The sequence below is a fragment of the Gymnoscopelus braueri genome, assembly GCF_963280865.1.
Source record: "Gymnoscopelus braueri genome assembly, chromosome: 19".
In the NCBI taxonomy this organism is placed as follows: domain Eukaryota; kingdom Metazoa; phylum Chordata; class Actinopteri; order Myctophiformes; family Myctophidae; genus Gymnoscopelus; species Gymnoscopelus braueri.
The window spans coordinates 940,616-960,615 of NC_137621.1; the positions used below are offsets into that span (position 1 = coordinate 940,616).

A 20,000-nucleotide genomic window follows, 5' to 3' on the forward strand; every position below is an offset into this window, starting at 1 on the left:
AGTCTTTTTTAGCCCCTAGTTTGTCATAGTGAGCTTGGATGTGGTCAGAACCGTACAAAGAATGAATTTATATATTCTTTTATTTTATTTTTTATAAACCTTTACACCATGCTCCCTGCTCCTCTAAACCTTTACACCATGCTCCCTGCTCCTCCTCCTAACCTTTACACCATGCTCCCTGCTCCTCTAAACCTTTACACCATGCTCCCTGCTCCTCCTCCTAACCTTTACACCATGCTCCCTGCTCCTCCTCCTAACCTTTACACCATGCTCCCTGCTCCTCTAAACCTTTACACCATGCTCCCTGCTCCTCCTCCTAACCTTTACACCATGCTCCCTGCTCCTCCTCCTAACCTTTACACCATGCTCCCTGCTCCTCCTCCTAACCTTTACACCATGCTCCCTGCTCCTCTAAACCTTTACACCATCAACAGGAAACAGACACAGCATTTGATTGGTTATTGTCTCATCAACAGGAAACAGACACAGCATTTGATTGGTTATTGTCTCATCAACAGGAAACAGACACAGCATTTGATTGGTTCTTGTCTCATCAACAGGAAACAGACACAGCATTTGATTGGTTATTGTCTCATCAACAGGAAACAGACACAGCATTTGATTGGTTATTGTCTCATCAACAGGAAACAGACACAGCATTTGCTCCACGGCCAGTTTCTGGAGCGCGGCGCCCCCTTCAGACGGAAGCTGGAACTACACCCAATCGGAACACAGCTCGGTCAGCCAATCGGAGCACAGCTCGGTCAGCCAGTCGGAGCACAGCTCAGTGAGCATGGGGGCGTCGACCGGCGACCTGCCCTCCCTCAACGCGGAGGAACTGACCAATGAGGAGGCAGCACACCGGCACACACCCAGTAAGTTGTGTGCAAACGAGTGCATTCTGAATTCCCATAGACGTGTTTAATATCACATGTTTAATATCACATGTTTAATATCACATGTTTAATATCACATGTTTAATATCACATGTTTAATATCACATGTTTAATATCACATGTTTAATATCACATCATAGACGTGTTTAATATCACATGTTTAATATCACATGTTTAATATCACATGTTTAATATCACATGTTTAATATCACATGTTTAATATCACATCATAGATGTGTTTAATATCACATGTTTAATATCACATCATAGACGTGTTTAATATCACATCATAGATGTGTTTAATATCACATGTTTAATATCGCATGTTTAATATCACATGTTTAATATCACATGTTTAATATCACATGTTTAATATCACATGTTTAATATCACATGTTTAATATCACATCATAGACGTGTTTAATATCACATGTTTAATATCACATGTTTAATATCACATCATAGACGTGTTTAATATCACATGTTTAATATAACATGTTTAATATCACATCATAGACGTGTTTAATATCACATGTTTAATATCACATCATAGACGTGTTTAATATCACATGTTTAATATCACATCATAGACGTGTTTAATATCACATGTTTAATATCACATCATAGACGTGTTTAATATCACATGTTTAATATCACATCATAGACGTGTTTAATATCACATGTTTAATATAACATGTTTAATATCACATGTTTAATATCACATGTTTAATATCACATCATAGACGTGTTTAATATCACATGTTTAATATCACATGTTTAATATCACATGTTTAATATCACATGTGTAATATCACATCATAGACGTGTTTAATATCACATGTTTAATATAACATGTGTAATATCACATCATAGACGTGTTTAATATCACATGTTTAATATCACATCATAGACGTGTTTAATATCACATGTTTAATATAACATGTTTAATATCACATCATAGACGTGTTTAATATCACATGTTTAATATCACATGTTTAATATCATATCATAGACGTGTTTAATATCACATGTTTAATATCACATTTTTAATATCACATCATAGACGTGTTTAATATCACATGTTTAATATCACATGTTTAATATCACATGTGTAATATCACATCATAGACGTGTTTAATATCACATGTTTAATATCACATTTTTAATATCACATCATAGACGTGTTTAATATCACATGTTTAATATCACATTTTTAATATCACATCATAGACGTGTTTAATATCACATGTTTAATATCACATGTTTAATATCACATGTTTAATATCACATGTGTAATATCACATCATAGACGTGTTTAATATCACATGTTTAATATCACATGTTTAATATCACATCATAGACGTGTTTAATATCACATGTTTAATATCACATTTTTAATATCACATCATAGACGTGTTTAATATCACATGTTTAATATCACATGTTTAATATCACATGTGTAATATCACATCATAGACGTGTTTAATATCACATGTTTAATATCACATTTTTAATATCACATCATAGACGTGTTTAATATCACATGTTTAATATAACATGTTTAATATCACATCATAGACGTGTTTAATATCACATGTTTAATATCACATGTGTAATATCACATCATAGACGTGTTTAATATCACATGTTTAATATCACATGTTTAATATCACATCATAGACGTGTTTAATATCACATGTTTAATATCACATGTTTAATATCACATCATAGACGTGTTTAATATCACGTCATTTAAGAACTGTGCTCCTCTCCTTCTCTGGGAGCCAAACGGTGACCCATAGGCCAGCAAACAGCGCCATCTAGTGGAAAACCACTGAAAACACAAATCTGGTCATTCAGTCAAAGAGTTCAGGTTGCAAAGTTACAGTTAAAGAAAGAGTAAGAAAGTACTGTTGTGTTCAGCAATACAAGGTCAAAGAAAAACGCATCAACAATACAGAGACACGGTAAACAGAGGAAAACACTAATATAGTGTTCATTACAGTCAGTTCTTCATAAAATGTCTCACTGTATCTCATCATTAAACTAATATAGTGTTCATTACAGTCAGTTCTTCATAATGTGTCTCACTGTATCTCATCATTAAACTAATATAGTGTTCATTACAGTCAGTTCTTCATAAAATGTCTCACTGTATCTCATCATTAAACTAATATAGTGTTCGTTACAGTCAGTTCTTCATAATGTGTCTCACTGTATCTCATCATTAAACTAATATAGTGTTCATTACAGTCAGTTCTTCATAATGTGTCTCACTGTATCTCATCATTAAACTAATATAGTGTTCATTACAGTCAGTTCTTCATAAAGTGTCTCACTGTATCTCATCATTAAACTATAATAATAATTATCAGTGGAAAGCTAATCAGAAAAGTGTCCATTTGGTCAGTGCAAGTGAATGAGAGGAAGACAGATCTATAAGGTGTGAGCTTGTAGATCTGCTATTTTCCATGCAGAGGTTTTCCCCTGAAAAGGAATGCTGGGGTTTTTAAGGGTTTCAGTGACCCCTACGGGAGGTCAGGGTCATCGCTCGTTAACCCTCATTGGTAATTAACTCATTGGCCAATAGAAAGGCCTGGAGCTAAATCAATAACAGTAATAAATCTATATTACTGTTGAGAGGAGAACTGTGTGTGTGTGTGTGTGTGTGTGTGTGTGTGTGTGTGTGTGTGTGTGTGTGTGTGTGTGTGTGTGTGTGTGTGTGTGTGTGTGTGTGTGTGTGTGTGTGTGTGTGTGTGTGTGTGTGTGTGTGTGTGGTAAGCATATCGTGACATTTATTTGACATCATTATCCCCCGGTGGGGCCTCGAGCCACATGTTGAGAACCACTAGGATTATATCAGATACGTACCTGTTGCACAAAGTTCACATTGTGGCCTGTGGGGGCGCTAGAGTAGGAAAGGTCACGTGTGTGTGTGTGTGTGTGTGTGTGTGTGTGTGTGTGTGTGTGTGTGTGTGTGTGTGTGTGTGTGTGTGTGGGGGGGGGGGGGGGGGAGAAGATGAGTACCTTGAAGTTGAAGCAAAACACAGAGTAGACAAAACAGAGACTGTGTGTGTGTGTGTGTGTGTTACTATAGTTGTGAGGACCAGGATGTCCTCATAACTATAGTAGAATATGGCAGACATATGTTATTGATCCTCAGATATTAATAATATCTACCCACTAGAATAGATATTAGGTTATAATTAGGAAAAGATTCAGGATGTGGTTAGGTTCAGGATTAGACATTTAGAGATCAGGTTTTAGGGGATTTAGAGATAAGAGTTATGCCTGATTTACACTCAGTTGCACACCAGTGTCATGACGCTGAAAAGTAGCAGATCTACAAGCTCACAAAGCGTCGCAGCGCGACGTTCTGTGAGCTTGTAGATCTGCTATTTTTAGGCTTAAATGTTTTTTTAGGTTAAAAATCGCAATAAAATCACTGTCTCAAAATGCTGATGTCCTCACAAATATAGTATTACAAATGTGTGTGTGTGTGTGTGTGTGTGTGTGTGTGTGTGTGTGTGTGTGTGTGTGTGTGTGTGTGTGTGTGTGTGTGTGTGTGTGTGTGTGTGTGTGTGGGGTATGGCCTCTACAAGCTCACACAAGCCTCTGCTATGCAGCCTGTCTGCCGAGCCGCGCTATTGGCTGACAGCCAGCCCCCCTCTTCCCCTGCTCGTCCAATGAGACGGCTTTGTGGCTGAGCCCTGGGCTAGAGCACACACACACACACACACACACACACACACACACACACACACACACACAGCACACACACACTGTAGGGAGACACACTCACACAACCTGACTGCATCACAACACGACACCGGTGAGCTTTTTCTACTTCAATACTTTCATATTTATCAGTTATTTATTAATATACAGTTACTTAACAGTGTAACAACTTCTCAAAGGAACATGTGGTGGAATAGTGTTATATCTGTCAACTATAAAACTATGACGAAAATGCACTACCTTTTTCTACTGACGAAAACTACATAAAAACTAAACTATGACTAAATAAATGAACAATTTAATAACAAAACGGACTAAAATATGTGGAGGACTAGTGGAGAAGAGATCCAGTAGAACTAAGACTAGTGGAGAAGAGATCCAGTAGAACTAAGACTAGTGGAGAAGAGATCCAGTAGAACTAAGACTAGTGGAGAAGAGATCCAGTAGAACTAAGACTAGTGGAGAAGAGATCCAGTAGAACTAAGACTAGTGGAGAATAGATCCAGTAGAACTAAGACTAGTGGAGAATAGATCCAGTAGAACTAAGACTAGTGGAGAATAGATCCAGTAGAACTAAGACTAGTAGAGTAGAGATCCAGTAGAACTAATACTAGTGGAGAAGAGATCTAGTAGAACTAAGACTAGTGGAGAATAGATCCAGTAGAACTAAGACTAGTGGAGAATAGATCCAGTAGAACTAAGACTAGTGGAGAATAGATCCAGTAGAACTAAGACTAGTGGAGAATAGATCCAGTAGAACTAAGACTAGTGGAGAAGAGATCCAGTAGAACTAAGACTAGTGGAGTAGAGATCCAGTAGAACTAAGACTAGTGGAGTAGAGATCCAGTAGAACTAAGACTAGTGGAGAATAGATCCAGTAGAACTAAGACTAGTGGAGAAGAGATCCAGTAGAACTAAGACTAGAGGAGAAGAGATCCAGTAGAACTAAGACTAGAGGAGAAGAGATCCAGTAGAACTAAGACTAGCGGAGAAGAGATCCAGTAGAACTAAGACTAGTGGAGTAGAGATCCAGTAGAACTAAGACTAGCGGAGAAGAGATCCAGTAGAACTAAGACTAGTGGAGAAGAGATCCAGTAGAACTAAGACTAGTGGAGAATAGATCCAGTAGAACTAAGACTTGTGGAGAAGAGATCCAGTAGAACTAAGACTAGTGGAGAAGAGATCCAGTAGAACTAAGACTAGTGGAGAAGAGATCCAGTAGAACTAAGACTAGTGGAGAAGAGATCCAGTAGAACTAAGACTAGTGGAGAAGAGATCCAGTAGAACTAAGACTAGCGGAGAAGAGATCCAGTAGAACTAAGACTAGAGGAGAAGAGATCCAGTAGAACTAAGACTAGAGGAGAAGAGATCCAGTAGAACTAAGACTAGAGGAGAAGAGATCCAGTAGAACTAAGACTAGAGGAGAAGAGATCCAGTAGAACTAAGACTAGAGGAGAAGAGATCCAGTAGAACTAAGACTAGTGGAGAAGAGATCCAGTAGAACTAAGACTAGCGGAGAAGAGATCCAGTAGAACTAAGACTAGAGGAGAAGAGATCCAGTAGAACTAAGACTAGAGGAGAAGAGATCCAGTAGAACTAAGACTAGAGGAGAAGAGATCCAGTAGAACTAAGACTAGTGGAGAATAGATCCAGTAGAACTAAGACTAGAGGAGAATAGATCCAGTAGAACTAAGACTAGTGGAGAATAGATCCAGTAGAACTAAGACTAGAGGAGAATAGATCCAGTAGAACTAAGACTAGTGGAGAATAGATCCAGTAGAACTAAGACTAGAGGAGAAGAGATCCAGTAGAACTAAGACATGTAATTTCATGTGTGGTCTCGCTCCGAAAATAGCAGATCTACAAGCTTTGTGAGCTTGTAGATCTGCTATTTTCGTCACACGCTAAATATAAATCAGGCATTATGACGTCATCAATACCCGCCCAAAAATTACTGTAGTCGACTAAATCAACTGTAGATCTAGTTGACTTTACATCTTATGATATATATATGTAGTCGACTAAAACCAGACTAAAAGTCAAACATCTCAGAGACTAAAATATGAAACTAAAAGGAATTTGATTCAAAAGACTAAAACTAAAAGTACATCAAAGTGTGTGTTCAACATTCACTCTGTGAGTCAGTCAACTCTTATCTCTGATCAGAGTTTGACCTGAAGTACTGATAACACCTGAACCCTACAGGGTGGAACGGCTGGGTGTGTGTGTGTGTGTGTGTGTGTGTGTGTGTGTGTGTGTGTGTGTGTGTGTGTGTGTGTGTGTGTGTGTGTGTGTGTGTGTGTGTGTGTGTGTGTGTGTGTGTGTGTGTGTGTGTGTGTGTGTGTGTGTGTGTGTGTGTGTGTGTGTGTGTGTGTGTGTGTGTGTGTGGAACAGGGAGTGTGTAGTGTTTGTTCAGGAAGAGGCCGCTCTTCTCTCAAACCTTTGATTTCCATTCAGCCAAGTCTTAAGAAGCCTCATTAATCCTCTGAAAATAGCAGATCTACAAGCTCACATCATGAATGGGTCTTTACTGGGTTAAGTCGTACTGTTAACGAGACATTTGTTATTTCCTGGACAGTATTGTAGATTGCTGTAAATATACAGTACATGGAATTCTCCAGTATGACACATACATAAATTCAATACCGACATATGAAACATTTACCGTATAAGGAAAATTATCCTTGTGAACATAAGCTCTGTTTAAAGATAATGTACGTTATATTTATTGGATAAAACACTTTTTTGAAACTATTGTTTGCTTTTAAAACAAAAGTGAAACTCTTAGTTGGTTCTCAGACGTCTGGGGGGAGACAGAGAAAACAGAGAAAACAGAAGTGAAAGTTGACGCCATAAACACGTTTTATGTGAGTCGTTCACTTTTCTCACGCTTTGGTCTTCCTCATTGGTCGACCGCTGTTGCCATGGTGTTGAGATGTAAACAAATAAACACCATTAAACTGTAAATAATGTTATCATTATTACGGTATGTAAATATGTCAATCTTTCAGTCTTTCACCATAAGATACAGTTTATGTCACCAAGAAAACTTAGAGAAAGAGAATATCCGTTTCCAGATTAAATAACTTTATTCTTTATGTTTAACCATTGTTATGTGAATATGTACACATGTACAGTATGTTATGCAGCAGATGTATACTGTACATGATATACTTCATTTTTTATTTGAAGATAGATGGATAGATGGATGGATGGATAGATAGATAGATAGATAGCTTATACCTCTGTAGTCTACTGAAAGACAATGCTGTCCATTCCAACAACAGTTGAAGTAAAGAATAAATTAAAAACACAGTTCATTTACAAGATGCTTTTAAAAGTAACGGCCCACAATGCAACACTGTAATTCACCTAAAACTGACAGTAACAACAGCTACAAGGTGTGTGTGTGTGTGTGTGTGTGTGTGTGTGTGTGTGTGTGTGTGTGTGTGTGTGTGTGTGTGTGTGTGTGTGTGTGTGTGTGTGTGTGTGTGTGTGTGTGTGTGTGTGTGTGTGTGTGTGTGTGTGTGTGTTTGTGTGTGTGTGTGCTGACATCGGCAGAGACCACAGAGCTAGACGGTACTGAGTCAGCATGGCTGCAGTGGTGTACACACACACACACACACACACACACACACACACACACACTGTGTAGCCTATGTAAAGTACAGTATGTTCATACAGACTAGACACTGGATAGAATAGATTTCTACTTATTTTCTTCTCTTATCAAAGCTTTTATTTTATTCAGTTCATACATTAAATGTCACGTTGTCACATTCTGGTGTAAATCTTGTACTGTACGTTAAAACCCTCTGTTTTATTAAAGCTCAAACACATTGTCACATAGTGACAATTAGAAAAAATAAAAAACTCCTGATCTGTGTGCTTGTAAATCAGCTTTTCTCACTACTGTCATGTGACACTCTTTGGGATTAAAGGGATAGTTCACCCCCAACATGACTTATTTTCTATCAGTTACTCACCCCATGAACCCTAACCCTAACCTTAACCCCATGAACCCTAACCCTAACCTTAACCCCATGAACCCTAACCCTAACCTTAACCCCATGAACCCTAACCCTAACCTTAACCCCATGAACCCTAACCCTAACCAGGATGACTGGACGTACCTGCCATGCACAGTCCCCAGTGAACATTCCTCACAAAGTTCACTGACAATTTTATTTATAGTTTGTAAACATGCCTAAAAACCTAAACTTTGAAGAAAGGGAAAATGGTTAACCCTAATGGGGAATCCTTTCTTAGGAAAGGCGAAACAGCCAAAAAGAACTTAGGGCTAAGATTTAGAATTTAGATTAAAGACTTAGTTAAACAGAATGTAAAAGTACAAGGACCTTAAAATTAAAGAGTAACGGGATCCCAAAAAGACTTTCTTTCAAAAACAAGATGGCGAGAGCAAAAATTCCTTGCTCTGCCTTTTTCGGAAAGGATGCCCTTTCTAAAAAAGGCTTAGCACTGAAGTCCAACCCAAACCATTCCTTAACCCCATGGAGCCTTGAATTTATGGAGATTCTTTTGTTTTTGTTGCATTCCTGAGACAATCATTTGATGACCGGCATTGGGCTCTGTCTGTCTGTCTGTCTGTCTGTCTGTCTGTCTGTCTGTCTGTCTGTCTGTCTGTCTGTCTGTCTGTCTGTCTGTCTGTGTGTCTGTCTGTCTGCTTGTCTCACAGTGATGATGTAACATGTCTCTCTCTCTCCCAACAGACCTGTCTGTCTTCACAGAGGATGAGGGCGGGGACATGATGGACGCTGTCAGTTGGACGTCCAGCAGCCAATCAGAAGCCTCCTCCAGAAGCACCTGGGTAACCTTTGACGAAGACGGCGACGACGGCGTCCGGAAGGCCTCGCGCTCCGTCCCACGGCCCGGCCGGCCCGCCTCCTCCTCTCACATCCCATTGGACGGCCAGCTTCAACAACAGGACGCAAACAGCAACCTGATTGGTCCTCTTCTTCCCCCTCCTACTGCCTGGAAACACAAAAACCACAGTTCCGGCGTTGAGCGCCACCTACTGGACCTGACCCCGGGACCCCCTGGGGCCAGCGGACCCCGTTTAGGGTATGTATGGTTATTGACAGCCTATAGCAGCGGTTCCCAACCGCCGGTCCGTGGACCATGTACCACCATGTACCACCATGTACCACCATGTACCACCATGTACCACCATGTACCACCATGTACCACCATATACCACCATGTACCACCATGTACCACCATGTACCACCATGTACCACCATGTACCACCATGTACCATGTACCACCATGTACCACCGCTCCACCAGAAGGCGGCCGGGAATCCCAAGTGTATGGATTGTATTTGTACCAAATGCACAGCAACGTTGAGTCTATAACTAAGCTTGCGTCACCAGGATTCTACAAACAAAGGAGAAAAGCTGAGTCGGTCACATGTCCAAGGATTCGTCAGTGATGTCACATCACTGACGAATCCTTGGTATCTTTATGCCGTTGCTACTTCCGTGTTGCATAGCAGTGACATTACTGTTGAATCCTTGGTATCTTTATGCCGTTGCTACTTCCGTGTTGCATAGCAGTGACATCACTGTTGAATCCTTGGTATCTTTATGCCGTTGCTACTTCCGTGTTGCATAGCAGTGACATTACTGTTGAATCCTTGGTATCTTTATGCCGTTGCTACTTCCGTGTTGTATAGCAGTGACATCACTGTTGAATCCTTGGTATCTTGAGCCTTTCAACGTGTTTCAGCGCCGTCAGTACGAGCTGTATTTTTTCCACGCTCGCGGTAGTTAAATCACTAAACAGGATTATTATTTCATGTCAACATTCAGAAGATGTAACTCAGGTAAAGTTATGCGTCACTCTACAAGTTTAACTAACATTTTCCACCTGTCGTTTCTGATACAGACATAGAGTCAAGACGATCATCAAGGCTAATACAGACATAATGATTTTTTAATCATCCTTTCCTTGTTAATAAATCACCATTTAGGGCAATGATATAACATGATGTAGTGATCTGATAACACCCCCCCCCCCATGAACTGTCAGCTGGCCTATAGTATATGTCTATACTAGTTTATACTGTTATTCTGTATTCATGTTATTTCTTTGTATTGCTGTGTCCCCCGGTACCAGCGGACCCCCTGGGGCTACCTGCGGACCCCCTGGAGCTACCTGCGGACCCCCTGGGCCCACCGGCCTGTACACCAAGAAGAATCCCTTCCTGGACGCAGAGTTCAGTGACATCCAGCCCTCGGCCATAAACCCCTTCAGCTCTTATTTTGAAGAGCAACCCCGGAACGACAGGAAGTGGCAGCCGCTGCTGCAGCAGAGCAATGGCGCTCCACAGGGCAGCGGTCCCGGCACCTTTGGGTTCTTTGAGTCGTCGACCGATGAAGAGTCCCGAGGTCAGGATGAAGAGTCCCGAGGTCAGGATGAAGAGTCCCGAGGTCAGGATGAAGAGTCCCGAGGTCAGGAGGCTGGGCTGCACTTATTTATTTGCTCTCACCTTAACTCTTTGACTGCGGACGACGCGATAACACGTCAAGTGCTACTTTGTCCAGTTGGCCGTCGACGCGTTCGACGCGCTGGACGCGCGTTCATTGTTTAATCTCTGATTGCGCTATGCTGCTTAATATTCAATGTTATTTTCGAGTTCCACTTACTTCACGGACATCTGCATCCGGTTTCATGACCTGGATTCCGTTTCCGGTTTTTGATTATTTTCCCCGGTCATTTTCGTCCAAAATAGGTAAACAAACGGTTTTTCACACGGTATAACGGACAAACGGACAGGTTCTCTTCTATAATCTATGGTCTGGGTGACGATCAGTCATCGCCGTCGTGTATCACATCGTAATTTTGGCCGATCAAAACAATCTGGGACTACGTCACGTCCGTTTTCATGTTTTTCCCTGTCTAATCTATCAAGAAGGGTGAGAGTAACCCAACGACCTGATCAAGCTGTCATGTGCTGCTCTCTAGTGGCGGATTTGTGCTGGGTCTTTAAATTATGTGTCTTTAAATTATTTTCATGAGAAAAATTCAAAATATAAAAATAAAAAAACACAAATTGCTGGCACTGGGGGAGTACTTTATGAAAATACTCTGGCAGTCAAAGAGTTAAAGGGGAAGACCACTTATTTTCAACATTGAACTGTGTCTTTAATAAACCTGAGCTGTTGAGCTGTTGTGTGGAAATAAGAAATGTCACCTAGAAATGGATAATTGATTGAGGTCATGTGATCAGTTACATAGGCACGTGTACTTTTGGCTCCGCCCTCTAGGCTGCTGCATTCACTAGAATGGAGAATCTGACTTCCAGCTGAAACAGTGTGTTGAATATAAAGTTAAGAATTAGTAGAGCATTTTCAGCCACTTGATTTCTATTATCTACACGTACTATGTCTGAAATGTGATATATAACCATAATGACATTATAAACTATTACAAGTACTTTGTCTGTAATGTGATACATAACCATAATGCCATTATAAACTATTACAAGACGCACTGTTTCACATTTATACAGTTCATCTATTAACACTGTTTTACATCAGTAATAAAATAATAACAATAATAAATAATTCTGATTCTTTTCAGACGTCCATCAGCACTGGAACGGTGATGGGACCGGGGGGACATTGGGGACAGGAGGGGGGACATTGGGGACACTCGGGGGGACACTGGGGGGGACAGACAGGGCGGTGGTCCGTGACGGTGGTCCACCATGTGACACGCTGGTCCTGGACCAGCTGAGGGGTCTCCACATCGCCAACCCGGATGGAGCAGGAAGCCCCGCCCTCCCGGATGAGCCGTCGTTAGAGGAAGACGAGGGATTGGACGACGGCCCCGAGGTTCTGGAGAACCTCTACCAACCAGAACACATGAACCCTCGGGTGGGTTTACCCAGCTCAACCCTCTAGACCAGGGGGTCTTCAACAAGGGGTCCGGGACCCCTAGGGGGTCCTCAGAGCTACCACAGGGGAGCCGACAATTTGTTGTGTGATTGGAATGTTTTTTACATTAACCACTTGAACCCTAGCATCCCTATTCTGTGAACCCTAGCATCCCTATTCTGTGAACCCTAGCATCCCTATTCTGTGAACCCGAGCATCCCTATTCTGTGAACCCTAGCATCCCTATTCTGTGAACCCTAGTATCCCTATTCTGTGAACCCTAGCATCCCTATTCTGTGAACCCTAGCATCCCTATTCTGTGAACCCTAGTATCCCTATTCTGTGAACCCTAGCATCCCTATTCTGTGAACCCTAGCATCCCTATTCTGTGAACCCTAGTATCCCTATTCTGTGAACCCTAGCATCCCTATTCTGTGAACCCGAGCATCCCTATTCTGTGAACCCTAGCATCCCTATTCTGTGAACCCTAGCATCCCTATTCTGTGAACCCTAGCATCCCTATTCTGTGAACCCTAGCATCCCTATTCTGTGAACCCTAGCATCCCTATTCTGTGAACCCGAGCATCCCTATTCTGTGAACCCTAGCATCCCTATTCTGTGAACCCTAGTATCCCTATTCTGTGAACCCTAGCATCCCTATTCTGTGAACCCTAGCATCCCTATTCTGTGAACCCGAGCATCCCTATTCTGTGAACCCTAGCATCCCTATTCTGTGAACCCTAGCATCCCTATTCTGTGAACCCGAGCATCCCTATTCTGTGAACCCTAGCATCCCTATTCTGTGAACCCTAGCATCCCTATTCTGTGAACACTAGCATCCCTATTCTGTGAACCCTAGCATCCCTATTCTGTGAACCCTAGCATCCCTATTCTGTGAACCCTAGTATCCCTATTCTGTGGAGAACTTTAGCCAGAAATAGCAGATCTACAGAGCTTGTAGATTGGCTATATAATGATGATGATGATGATGATGATAATAATAATGTCTCCTCCCATCAGGAGGGCTGGCCCATGCTGCTGCGCATCCCAGAGAAGAAGAACATCATGTCTTCTCGCCACTGGGGTCCCATCTACGTCCGTCTGTCCAGCGGAGGAGAGCGAGGAGACATCCTCCTGTTCTACGAACAGGGGCTGGACAAACCCTTCAGGACGCTGAGGCTGGACCCCAGACATCAGGTACTAACAGACCCCAGACATCAGGTACTAACAGACCCCAGACATCAGGTACTAACAGACCCCAGACATCAGGTACTAACAGACCCCAGACATCAGGTACTAACAGACCCCAGACATCAGGTACTAACAGACCCAGGCCCAGACATCAGTTACTAACAGACCCCAGACATCAGGTACTAACAGACCCCAGACATCAGGTACTAACAGACCCCAGACATCAGGTACTAACAGACCCCAGACATCAGGTACTAACAGACCCCAGACATCAGGTACTAACAGACCCAGGCCCAGACATCAGGTACTAACAGACCCCAGACATCAGGTACTAACAGACCCAGGCCCAGACATCAGGTACTAACAGACCCCAGACATCAGGTCAGAGGAAAACCTTCCGTCTCCTCCGTCTTGTTTTGGTAAACAGGTTCTATATTATATATATATATTTATATATATTGTTATATATATTGTTATATATATTGTTATATATATTGTTATATATATTGTTATATATATTGTTTTGGTAAACAGGCTCTATATGCACATCATCATGTTGTAAAGAAGTCACATAATTAGACGGAGGCCACAGTGATCTCTGAAAACACGGTTTGGACGTGTTACACGTCAATGGCACTGAATGAGTTAATAGTTATAGTTACTTTGAAACATGTTTGGACTTGCTTTTATTTCTGAAAATTTTTGTTTTTCTTTCGTTTTTAACCATTTGACTGCCAATCGCGTAGATCTACGTGAAGTGAAAAAAAAAAAAACTCTGGCACTGGCTAAAAAAATAAGAAAATACCTCTGGCAGTTAATGGGTTAATCTTTTGAAATAATAATTTTAAAAAGTTGGAAACAGACAATAAAAGGGATATTTACGTGACCCATACAGACCCACTGATTGCTCTTATTGTAATATGGTTACCGTATATTCCACATAAAGGTGTCGGAGCACCGCCTCCAGAGCTACGAGGAGACGGGCCGCGTTCACTCCGTCAGCGTGGAGCTGGTCCAATACCGCGAGAGGAGGCGGGGCATCCAGCCCAAGTCGCCTGTCACGCACCAGCCAATCAGGGAGCAGCTGGTGAAGCTGGCCACGCCCTGCTACGCGGACTACCTGAGCTTCCGCCACGCGCTGGCGGAGCTGCTGAGACGGCTGCCCTGCGACCCGCCGGGCGACTGCTCGCCGCCCGCACTGTCGCCACTGGCCCCGCCCACCGGGGGCGTGGCCTCTGCAGAGGAGGAAGTGCAGGTACAGTGGGCGTCGGTGTTCATTTTGCCGACTACAACTGTGACGGAAAATGTTCTTCGACTAAGACTAGAGGATAAGAGATCCAGTAGAACTAAGACTAGAGGAGTAGAGATCCAGTAGAACTAAGACTAGAGGAGTAGAGATCCAGTAGAACTAAGACTAGTGGAGAAGAGATCCAGTAGAACTAAGACTAGAGGAGAAGAGATCCAGTAGAACTAAGACTAGAGGAGTAGAGATCCAGTAGAACTAAGACTAGTGGAGAAGAGATCCAGTAGAACTAAGACTAGAGGAGTAGAGATCCAGTAGAACTAAGACTAGTGGAGAAGAGATCCAGTAGAACTAAGACTAGAGGAGAAGAGATCCAGTAGAACTAAGACTAGAGGAGTAGAGATCCAGTAGAACTAAGACTAGAGGAGTAGAGATCCAGTAGAACTAAGACTAGAGGAGTAGAGATCCAGTAGAACTAAGACTAGTGGAGAAGAGATCCAGTAGAACTAAGACTAGAGGAGTAGAGATCCAGTAGAACTAAGACTAGTGGAGAAGAGATCCAGTAGAACTAAGACTAGAGGAGAAGAGATCCAGTAGAACTAAGACTAGTGGAGAAGAGATCCAGTAGAACTAAGACTAGAGGAGTAGAGATCCAGTAGAACTAAGACTAGTGGAGAAGAGATCCAGTAGAACTAAGACTAGAGGAGTAGAGATCCAGTAGAACTAAGACTAGTGGAGAAGAGATCCAGTAGAACTAAGACTAGTGGAGAAGAGATCCAGTAGAACTAAGACTAGTGGAGAAGAGATCCAGTAGAACTAAGACTAGTGGAGAAGAGATCCAGTAGAACTAAGACTAGTGGAGAAGAGATCCAGTAGAACTAAGACTAGTGGAGAAGAGATCCAGTAGAACTAAGACTAGTGGAGAAGAGATCCAGTAGAACTAAGACTAGAGGAGAAGAGATCCAGTAGAACTAAGACTAGTGGAGAAGGGATCCAGTAGAACTAAGACTAGTGGAGAAGAGATCCAGTAGAACTAAGACTAGTGGAGAAGAGATCCAGTAGAACTAAGACTAGTGGAGAAGAGATCCAGTAGAACTAAGACTAGTGGAGAAGAGATCCAGTAGAACTAAGACTAGTGGAGAAGAGATCCAGTAGAACTAAGACTAGAGGAGAAGAGATCCAGTAGAACTAAGACTAGTGGAGAAGAGATCCAGTAGAACTAAGACTAGTGGAGAAGAGATCCAGTAGAACTAAGACTAGTGGAGAAGAGATCCAGTAGAACTAAGACTAGAGGAGAAGAGATCCAGTAGAACTAAGACTAGAGGAGAAGAGATCCAGTAGAACTAAGACTAGAGAAGAGATCCAGTAGAACTAAGACTAGTGGAGAAGAGATCCAGTAGAACTAAGACTAGAGAAGAGATCCAGTAGAACTAAGACTAGTGGAGAAGAGATCCAGTAGAACTAAGACTAGAGGAGAAGAGATCCAGTAGAACTAAGACTAGTGGAGAAGAGATCCAGTAGAACTAAGACTAGTGGAGAAGAGATCCAGTAGAACTAAGACTAGAGGAGAAGAGATCCAGTAGAACTAAGACTAGAGGAGAAGAGATCCAGTAGAACTAAGACTAGTGGAGAAGAGATCCAGTAGAACTAAGACTAGAGGAGAAGAGATCCAGTAGAACTAAGACTAGTGGAGAAGAGATCCAGTAGAACTAAGACTAGAGGAGAGGAGATCCAGTAGAACTAAGACTAGAGGAGAAGAGATCCAGTAGAACTAAGACTAGTGGAGAAGAGATCCAGTAGAACTAAGACTAGTGGAGAAGAGATCCAGTAGAACTAAGACTAGCAGAGAAGAGATCCAGTAGAACTAAGACTAGAGGAGAAGAGATCCAGTAGAACTAAGATTAGAGGAGAAGAGATCCAGTAGAACTAAGACTAGCAGAGAAGAGATCCAGTAGAACTAAGACTAGAGGAGAGGAGATATTGTAGAACTAAGACTAGCGGAGAACTTAAAGACAAGTAATTTTATGTTTGGTTGTGCTCAGGTAGCCTGGTAAACCCTCCCTCCGGAAATCTCATTTCCATTTGATTCCAGGAGTGAGTCTGGCCTGATCGCCCATTCTGCAATATTGGCTGTGGGCTGGAGTTGGGCGGGAGTAATACCGTTGACGGACAACCCCTTCAGCCAATGATCGTTTTTCCCCTTCAGCCAATCAGCAGTTCACCAGACTAATGTGACGCAACGGGACTTTTGAGATGGCCATGCCCAAAATGGGTTGCCTCATTCGGATACATGCGTGTCACTGCCCACCCCTACCGGTTCTCTACATTTTTTGATTTTATTTTTAAATAGGCTCTGTCATGATTAATTGACCACATATATGAAGTTAAACAACTAAATTCCATCCAAACGATATCTTATAAGTGAATTCTTTGCCTCAAAATAGTAGTTTGAGAGCTTTTTGAAGTAAAAAAAACAGCTGAGAAAATAGCGGACAGAAAAGATGGCTGCCGTTCGTGTTTTGTCGGCTGCATTCAGGCTGCACTCGGTGCCATTCGGGCTCACTCGAACTCGCCACCTGATTGGCCAACTGTCGCTGTCAATCACAGAACGATGTGCGACGACGCTGATAGGCTCGTCCATTTGGTGTACACAGCCAATATTGCAGAATGGGCGATCAGGCCAGACTCACTCCTGAAATCAAATGGAAATGAGATTTCCGGAGGGAGGGTTTACCAGGCTAGTGCTCAGGTGTTGTGCTCTGAAAATAACAGATCTACAAGCTCACAACATCAAGGCACCGCCAAAACCCAAAACACATCTATGGCGATAAAATCAACTGTAGATTTAGTGGACTATAATCTTATGATATTTAGTCGACTAAAACTAGACTAAAAGTAAGACATTTCAGATGACTAAAATATGTCAAAATTAACACTGGTGGGCGTAGAGTACAAGAGTACAAAAGGTAGGTACCAGCTGCTGAATAAAAGGTGTTGATGAGTGTATATAATATACCAAGATCATATGAACGTGCACAAAGCTGATGTTCCCCTTTTTTATGCTCTCCTTTGAACTCTCTCTCTTTCTTTTTACGGTTTTATCATTATTATTGATGTTATTACCTCTGAAGGGAAGCCCATCAGAAATCAGTTTGACTCTTATGTACCTGTACACAAGATGTATCGATAAAGTTTTAGGGACGTTGGGTTTCTAGTTAGTGTCTTACCGTACCACGTGTTTACATTCCTGACTAATGAAGCATTCCATCAATCAAAGTGATCAAGTAAAACGAACCCGTGTCCCAGGTGGAGGTCAGGGATGATTTCTACGGCACGGTGTCAGAGGGAGACGGCAGGGTGCTCCAACAGCTGGTCATCACACGGGTTCAAGTCCTGGCCTTCCTGTCCGGCTCCCCCCGGTGCATTCTGGGACTGAATGACATTCAGGTAAAAGACCTGGAAATGACCCGGAAACCAGTGCCGTTGCCATGTCTGATTATTATAAGCCACTTTGGGCGTGTGTTTTTCTTCTCTAGAAAGTGGCTTGTAAATATTAGGAGTTGCAGTTTTTTGGGGGCTTGTTTCTAAAGTGTAGTTGATTATGTGGGCTTCCTTCCTAACGTTGTTTAAACCAGTGGTGCTTAAACATTTTCATGTCAAGGACCCCCCGAATTAATATGCATTTGTCCATGGACCCCAATATGTTGTGCCAGGGACCCCATACAAGATTGTGCTGTAAAAAAAAATTCCCAAGTTTTTTTGTTGTTGCAAATAGTAGATATACAAGCTCACAATGTGTCTTGATACGACACATAGTGAGCTTGTATATCTACTATTTTCATCTACTTGTCATCTACTATGACCTGTTTATGTGTGAATTGGGCCTGATCGTTTCTTTAACCCCTAATTAAAAATAGTCCTGTCACAATTAGGACATAATCGTCTAATCACAATTATTTGAGATCACTGCAATTATTTTGCATAATCGTCATAATCGTTTCCATCATTTCCACATTTTCAAATACAATAAAGCAGAAATAGCTGATCTACAAGCTTACAACACGTCACTTCGTAACGCCTTTTTTGTATATAAATATTAAATATGTTAGTAATTTCTTTGTGTATTTATGTTATTTGTCATATCTGCACTGTGACATTTTTGATTCAAAAGCCTAAAAGGAAAACATTTTGCTCGTATAACGACAGAAACACAACGTAAAGTGTGTAACCGTGACAACAGCCTTATAACTGACCGTCTCGTCCCATAGGTGAGAGGGAAGGAGGCGGTGTCCCGACACGACATCATCCCCACGGCCACGCCCCCCCGCTGGCTCCGCCTCCGCGGCGTGGAGCTGAACGAGGACCACGCCAACGAGCTGGACTTCCTGTCCACGCGGGCCGTGGCCTTCACCCCGCCCGCCCGGCCCCGCCGCTTCGAGCTGCTGCGCTTCCGCTCTCCGTTCTGCGAGCGCACGCCGCCCTTCACGCTGCGCACCGTGGCCAGCGTCACCGGCGCCGAGGTCACCGTCCAATCCTGGCTGCTGATGTCACAGGGCTTCTCCACCAATAGGGACGCCCTGAACCCGGTGCCCTGCGAGAACGTGGCGGTAACGAGTCTTTTTGTTTGTCTCCAGTGGTGTAAAAGTAACTAAGTATGTTTACTCAAGTACTGTACTTAAAGTACCATATTTTGGTATTTTTTTACTTTAGTGGATGGAGTATTGCCAATTTTCAGTACTTCTACTTCTACTCCACTACATCTCAGAGGAAAATATTGTACTTTTACTCCACTACAAATATTTGACAACTTTAGTTACTAGTTACTTTTCAGATATAAATTATTACATTATAAAATATATATATATCTGCAATGTTTGCTATTTTTTAATTAGTCCTGAAAAGTAACATTTTAATTTAATTTCAAATGCATTTAGTTATACTTATGTTAACTTAATGAACTTCAATAGAAATACATTGGACATAAAAAAGACAATAGAATGTTAATACTAGTCATTAAGCTACTAATATAGA

At 41.9% G+C, this 20,000-nt stretch overlaps 1 protein-coding gene across 1 annotated transcript in view; it reads left to right on the top strand.

Annotated features, from left to right (window-relative positions):
* Positions 1–20,000, top strand: part of ston2 (stonin 2) — a 48,577-nt gene that overhangs the window by 16,067 nt on the left and 12,510 nt on the right. The window contains exons 4-11 of the mRNA XM_080413469.1: positions 645–875; positions 9,365–9,716; positions 10,773–11,044; positions 12,240–12,535; positions 13,556–13,732; positions 14,673–14,981; positions 18,276–18,416; positions 19,238–19,576. Of these exons, the coding sequence (XP_080269595.1) occupies positions 645–875; positions 9,365–9,716; positions 10,773–11,044; positions 12,240–12,535; positions 13,556–13,732; positions 14,673–14,981; positions 18,276–18,416; positions 19,238–19,576 (2,117 nt within the window). The remainder of the gene's footprint in view (positions 1–644; positions 876–9,364; positions 9,717–10,772; positions 11,045–12,239; positions 12,536–13,555; positions 13,733–14,672; positions 14,982–18,275; positions 18,417–19,237; positions 19,577–20,000) is intronic.